Raw genomic sequence first — 6,801 nt, 5'->3', positions numbered from 1 at the left:
CCCCGGCACGTGTGGGGTCCCACGCTGCGTGGCTCGTGACCGGATGGGGGGCAGGCCAAGCGTGCCCAGGGTGGACACTCCTCGGGGAGGCCCGGGGAGGCCTGATCGGACAGGGCCCTCACCACCGCCTCTGCCTTCCAGCGGGAGAAGTCCGCCATCTACCAGCTGGAGGAGGAATACGAGAACCTGCTGGTGAGTCCGAGCCGGCCGCCAGCCTGGCCGCACTGGCCGCTGCTGCTTTCCCTCGAAGTGCGCGTGCGTCATGTCGACATTCTTCTGTGACAGTGGACGCTCATGGCGTGACCGCTGGCCCCAAGGGTGCGGGCACGTCTCGGGCCTATGCAGCAGAGCAGGCTCCCCTGGCGGCCCCGGGGGTGGGGTCAGGGGTGTCACGGCCTCATGACAGTCGCCGGCCATTTCACTCCAGAAGAAACGTTTGATCACGAGTCCGGGGCAGCTCGGGGCTTGGCCGGGCGCTGCGTGGAGAGGGCGGTGGCCTGGCCCTCCGTGGGCAGCGGGCGGCGGGAGACCAGCTCGCTTCTGCAGCCCCCCGCTGGCGCCCCAACCTCCGTGATGGCTCAGACTCTCCCCGACTCCCACGAGGGGGCGTTTCCGTGCTTCTGCCGGTCACCCCAACCTCGTGGGCAGTGGCGCTTGACATCCTGCTGGGGCTGGGGCGTCACGCGGTACCTCGGATTTCGGGGTGCAGCAGAGGGCAGGGTGAGCCGACGTATCTTTGTGATCAGACACTTCCCCTCTATCATGCAAAGTGATGGCTGAGGCCAAACACGAGGGTCTGAACCGGCCTCTCTGTCCTGCTGACCACACGGCTGCCCCTGGTGAAAATAAAAGCAGCAGACGCCCGTGACCTGACAGGACTCGTGTCCTCCCAGGCACGGGCTGGCCAGGCCCTCCAGCTCGGGCGGTCAGTGGGGAGGTCAGCTGTGGTGGTCAGCTGGGACAGCCAGGTCGGGTGGTCAGTGGGGAGGTCAGCTCGGGTGGTCAGTGGGGAGGTCAGTTTGGGTGGTCAGTGGGAAATTCAGCTGGGACAGCCAACTTGGGTGGTCAGTGGGGAGGTCATCTGGGGTGGTCAGCTGGGACAGCCAGCTCCGGCGGTCAGTGGGGAGGTCAGCTCCGGCGGTCAGTGGGGAGGTCCTCTGGGGAGGCCAGCAGCTGGGACAGCCAGCTCGGGCGGTCCGGGGGAGGCCAGCAGAGCGGCCTGGCGGAGCCTGACCGCCGCCCGCCCCGCAGAAAGCGTCCTTCGAGCGCATGGACCACCTGCGCCAGCTGCAGAGCATCATCCAGGCCACGTCCCGCGAGATCATGTGGATCAACGACTGCGAGGAAGAGGAGCTGCTGTACGACTGGAGCGACAAGAACACCAACATCGCGCAGAAGCAGGAGGCCTTCTCGGTGCGCGCTCGCCTCGACCGCGGGGGCCCCCGGGCGCCAGGCTGTGCCCGCGTGGGCTCGGGCTGAGCGGCCTCTCCCCGCAGATCCGCATGAGCCAGCTGGAGGTGAAGGAGAAGGAGCTCAACAAGCTGAAGCAGGAGAGCGACCAGCTGGTGCTGAACCAGCACCCGGCCTCGGACAAGATCGAGGTGGCACCACTAACCGGGCTCTGCCGGGCAGGGGCGGGGGCGTGGCCCGCCCGTGGGCCGGGGGGTGGCCGGCCGTCCCACACCTTGGGGTCGGCGCCTCGGCGAGGCTGTGCGCGCCCCCGGAGAGGGCTGAGCACGGAAGAGCCTTGGCTGGCTGGTGACGTGGCCTCGAACGGCCACGTTGGGGCAGAAGCCACCACGGGCGCTGTCCACGGGTGATGTGCTGCAGTTTCCACAGAACTTCCTCTGCAAGCGCAGGCAGTGGGCAGAGGTGCCCTGGGCTGTGGAGCGCCGTCCACGGCCCGCGACCGCCCTCGGCTGGTGTCGGTGGGCCACGCCACTGCTTCAAAAGTGGAACTGCTTACACGGCGCTGTCGGGGTTGGGCCGGGGCCCCCCGAGTCCCTGTGTGGGTGCCTTCCAGCTCCCCGTGAGCCCTCGCGGCGTGGGGTGGGGTGCGGGAGGGATGCGGCTCCTGGGCCGTCCCTGGGGTCTGTCTTGGGGGGCAGCGCTTTGCCGTTTGAACCTGCTCAGGGGACTCAGATTAGCGTTGGCACCTGATTTCAGCCATGCAGGATTCTGTGTCGGGAAGCTGCTGTCAGGGTTTGGGGAAAGTTGGCTCGTCTTGGAATCAGGTCGAGTAGGCTCACGCAGCTGGGGGCCCGGGTCGGGGGCGCCTCTGTGGCTGTGCGGGGACGAGCAGCCTCCTCTCTGGTGCAGGCCTACATGGACACGCTGCAGACCCAGTGGAGCTGGGTCCTTCAGATCACCAAGTGCATCGACGTCCACCTCAAGGAGAACGCGGCCTACTTCCAGGTACTCGGGCCTGCTCAGGTCCTAATACTGCATTGTGGGGCCTCCCGGAGGCCCAGGGGCCCGCCTCAGGCTGTCACCCCCACAGCCAGAGTGCACCCCAGCTGGGAGGGACCCTCCTGTTGCCCCACTGTCCCCTCAGCGGTGGGTTGCAGGGGATCTGCCCGCTCTGCTCCCCACTCTGTCTCTGGGGGGTCCTCTTACCTCTGCACCCCAGTTCTTGTGTGCACTAAGAAATACGCTTAACAAATATCGTATCTTGAGAGAATCCTCAAAACGTGGCCCGTGTGGTCATTGCCTGACAGCGACACGTCCATTGCCGGGGCTTGTGCTGCACGGTGCAGTGCACAGGTTTTAGTTCAGAGGCGCTCAGCTGGGCCACCAGACACTGGCCATTCCCTGTTGCCAGCATGTGCCGAGCCCTGTGCTCGAACCTCTCCTTCAGCTGTCTGACAGACACACTCGGGGTGATGGGAGGAAAAGGCCTATAGGCTGGCGTGGCTGGTGTGGCCTGCGTAGCCCACATGGCCTGGGTGGCTCAGGTGGCCATGTGGCAGGTGTGGCTCAGGTGGCCTATGTGGCTCACGTGGCCTGCGTGGCCCCGGTGACTGGTGTGGCTCACGTGGCCCACATGGCCGGTGTGGTCTGCATGGCCTGCACAGCGCTGACTTGGGGGTCTGTCCTCACAGTTCTTTGAAGAGGCCCAGTCGACAGAGGCCTACCTGAAGGGGCTGCAGGACTCCATCAGGAAGAAGTTCCCCTGTGACAAGAACATGCCTCTGCAGCGCCTGCTGGAGCAGATCAAGGAGCTGGAGGTACAGACCACCCCCCCACCACGAGAGCCCCCACCCCGCCCCAGCCCAAGGCACGGTCAGCGCCTCTTGCCGCCTCTTTGCCACGTTCCTCACCCCTGTGGAAAGCTTTTGCCTCTGTAATCACGGAGGCCCCAGACAAAGGCGGAGGGATGACTGGTGACTTAGAAGGCTTTTGGGGCGCCCCTGGGGTCCTCGCCCCTGCCCACTCCTCCGGGGGCTGCCGAGAGCCCCCCCCATCCCCGCGGGGAGGGCCCTCTGGGGCGCCACGTCAGGGCCGCTGTTGCGCGTGTCCCCGCAGAAGGAGCGTGAGAAGATCCTGGAGTACAAGCGCCAGGTGCACAACCTGGTGAACAAGTCCAAGAAGATCGTGCAGCTGAAGCCCCGCAACCCCGACTACCGGAGCAGCAAGCCCATCATCCTCCGTGCGCTGTGCGACTACAAGCAGGACCAGGTGCGTCCACGTGGGGGCCGCGAGCGGCGGCCATCTGCCGCCGGGATGCCCCTCACCGGCCGCGCGGGTGCCCAGGGCGTGCGGTGGACGGGGCAGAGCAGTGGACAGACCGAGCAGGCTCCTTCTGCCTGAGGACATCGCCTGGCCCCTCCCACATATCCGTCCGTCGGGGCCCTCCGCTTGTCCCGTGGAGGGGACGTGTCTCCGTGGCACTTCCCGACCCAGCGTGTGGCCCGTGGCAGACACAGGCGGCCTCATCTGGTGTCTGTGTTACCCGCTGCGGCTCTGTCTCCCACACGCAGTGTGGTCATGTCGGGAGTGTCGGCCCAGGGCCCCCCTTCCACTGCGTGGCGTGGGTCCGTGCACAGTGCTCTCGAGGGACGGCCTGGCAACTGTAGCCCCCACTTGCCTTTCAGAAAGTGGTGCACAAGGGTGACGAGTGCATCCTCAAGGACAACAGTGAGCGCAGCAAGTGGTACGTGGCCGGCCCCGGCGGCGTGGACATGCTCGTCCCCTCCGTGGGCCTCATCATCCCGCCGCCGAACCCCCTGGCCGTCGACCTGTCCTGCAAGTAAGCAGGGGCCCCTGCTGGCAGGGCGGGGCAGGGGAGGGGCGCACGCACCCCAGGCCGAGGCGTGGCGCCGTGGCGCCGTGGCGCCGTGGCCTGGGAGCTGCTCGAGGTGTGGTGCCAGGTTTCGAGTTTCCCGAGACCACCAAGGAGCCGATCCCGATGCAGAGCACGCGAGGATCTTGACTGCAAGCGTGAGCCTGGACTCCCAAGCTGCACCGAGCAGCAGCTGAAGTTGAGAGCCCCGAGCTCAGGGCAGGCAGGGGTTTTATTACAGAAGAGGGAGTTTCAGCCGAGCAGAGGGGAGTGTTTGCTCGGCAGTGCACCGATTGGTGGACACTGAACACAGTTGTCTTGCCGTAACCCGGGTGGTCTCTGCATGTAAGATGTGACTTCGCTACTGGCCCGCACACCTTGGGACACCTGCTATCTTCCTGCCATGGACTGGTCACTGCCTACTTGCTAACTGGCTGTTGCTATGGGATGAGCGAGATCAGGACATTTACAGTCGAACTCGGCCTCGGCGCCTTGTTGGCCGAGCCGGGGCCAGCTGGCGCCCTCCCCGGAGACGTGGGGCGGCCTCCTGACAGCCGGCTTCGGGCTCCTGGGGGCCTCTTCGCCCCGGCGCCCCCGCCCGAGAGCGTCCGGGCCGCCGCGCCGTGTCGCTGGGGAGCGGGGTACACTGGGTCTCGGCCCCGGGCCTGAGGCATTTCCACCGCCTCCGTGGTCGTCCCCGGGCACGGAAGGGGCAGGGCAGCACTTCGAGTCACACCTGAAGGCCAGGCCTTCAAGCCGGGCGCCCGGCTGATCTGGGCGGGAGGACGCCCCGTGTCTGCTTCCGACACCAGCAGTTGGGGCGTGCGCCTGGCCGTGGGTGCGGCCCTAGGCCTGGGGGCCCGTCCGAGAGAGGTCCGTGGGCGGCGACACCAGGCCGAGGCCCGGCCTGGCTCTGCACCTTCGGGAGCCTTCTCCCGGGGCCCCTGGGCGGGGGTGCGCCGACGCGGGCGAGGGTGGGGCTGGGTGGTGCCTGGGGACCCCCGGGCGAGGGGAGCCCCCAGCACGTGCCTCTGTGCCGCCAGGATCGAGCAGTACTACGAGGCCATCCTGGCGCTGTGGAACCAGCTGTACATCAACATGAAGAGCCTGGTGTCCTGGCACTACTGCATGATCGACATCGAGAAGATCAGGGCCATGACCATCGCCAAGGTGTGCCCCGGCGTCCCCGGTGGCCCCGGGCAAGCCCCGGTTGGGACTGGTCAGGGCCTGGTCAGGTCAAGGTTGGGCCCCAGTTGGGCCCCGGTTGGGCCCGGTTCAGGCCAAGGTCAGGCTAAGGTTGGGCCCCAGTCAGGCCCCAGTTCGGCCCGGACAGGCCCTGGTTGGGACCAGCCAGGGCCTGGTTAGGCCAAGGTTGGGCCCCAGTCGGGCCCCGGTTGGGCCCTGGTCAGGCCAAGGTCAGGCCCAGGTTGGGCCCCGGTCAGGGCCTGGTCAGACCAAGGTCAGGTCCTGGTCAGGCCTCAGTTGGGCCCCTGTCAGGCCCTGGTTGGGCCCGGGTCAGGCCAAGGTCAGGTCCCGGTCATAGTCCTGGTCGGGTCCCAGTCAGGCCAAGGTTGGACCCCTGGAGGGATCTGGGCAGCCCTGGTCAGGCCCGATTAGGGCCCGGTCAGGCCAAGGTCAGGCCCTGGTCAGGTCCCAGTCGGGTCCCAGTCAGGCCCCTGTTCAGGTCCTGGTCAGGCCAAGGTCAGGACCCAGTTAGACCCTGGTCAGGCCACGGGCAGCCCCGGACAGCCTTAGTCAGGCCCCAGTTAGGCCAAGGTTAGGCCCCGGTCAGGCCCCGGTTGGGACTGGTCAGGGCCTGGTCAAGCCAAGGTCAGGACCCAGTCAGGCCCCAGTCAGGCCCCGGTCAGGCCCCGGTCAGGCCCTGGTCGGCCCCTGGCAGCCCCCAGTGAGGCCAGAGCAGCCTCACGGCCACCACAGTCGGGCACTCGCCCCGCCAGGGGGGTCTGCTCCCCGGGGGTCTGGCCGGCCCCTGGGACGTCTCCCCTCTCCCAGGGCCACGAGCTGAGTGCATGTCCTGGAGGCGCAGGGGTGGGGCTGGGGGGGCCACCGGGCGTCCCTTACTGCCGACCAGGGGGTTCCCCAGCCGGGCCTGCAGAACCAGCGGGGGGTCCGGGGTCCCAGCCAAGGCTGGGCCGTTTGGGGCGCCCCTCCCCCCCTCTTCCCAGACACCCGGGGCCACGGGGCCGTGCCCCTTCCAAGGACAGCTGCCATCAGCGGGGCCGGGGCCTGGGGGGCGAGAGCCCCGCCGGCCGGCGGCCCCGAGCCCGGTGACGCTGACCGCGTCCCCCCCCGCAGCTGAAGACCATGCGGCAGGAGGACTACATGAAGACCATCTCGGACCTGGAGCTGCACTACCAGGAGTTCATCCGCAACAGCCAGGGCTCCGAGATGTTCGGCGACGACGAGCGGCGGCGGGTGCAGGCCCAGTTCACCGATGCGCAGAAGCACTACCAGACCCTGGTCATCCAGCTGCCCGGCCACCCGCAGCACCACACCGG

At 67.8% G+C, this 6,801-nt stretch overlaps 1 protein-coding gene across 1 annotated transcript in view; it reads left to right on the top strand.

Annotated features, from left to right (window-relative positions):
- DSP (desmoplakin) overlaps positions 1 to 6,801 on the top strand; it is a 27,371-nt gene that overhangs the window by 5,674 nt on the left and 14,896 nt on the right. Inside the window, exons 6-14 of the mRNA XM_012734152.1 lie at positions 142 to 192; positions 1,252 to 1,413; positions 1,497 to 1,601; positions 2,320 to 2,415; positions 3,102 to 3,227; positions 3,526 to 3,678; positions 4,095 to 4,249; positions 5,326 to 5,452; positions 6,599 to 6,795. Coding sequence (XP_012589606.1) covers positions 142 to 192; positions 1,252 to 1,413; positions 1,497 to 1,601; positions 2,320 to 2,415; positions 3,102 to 3,227; positions 3,526 to 3,678; positions 4,095 to 4,249; positions 5,326 to 5,452; positions 6,599 to 6,795 — 1,172 coding nt within the window. The remainder of the gene's footprint in view (positions 1 to 141; positions 193 to 1,251; positions 1,414 to 1,496; positions 1,602 to 2,319; positions 2,416 to 3,101; positions 3,228 to 3,525; positions 3,679 to 4,094; positions 4,250 to 5,325; positions 5,453 to 6,598; positions 6,796 to 6,801) is intronic.

This window comes from Condylura cristata, unplaced genomic scaffold (assembly GCF_000260355.1).
Source record: "Condylura cristata isolate star-nosed mole 26May11 unplaced genomic scaffold, ConCri1.0 scaffold00048, whole genome shotgun sequence".
NCBI lineage: Eukaryota > Metazoa > Chordata > Mammalia > Eulipotyphla > Talpidae > Condylura > Condylura cristata.
This window is presented reverse-complemented; position numbering and strand designations above follow the sequence as displayed.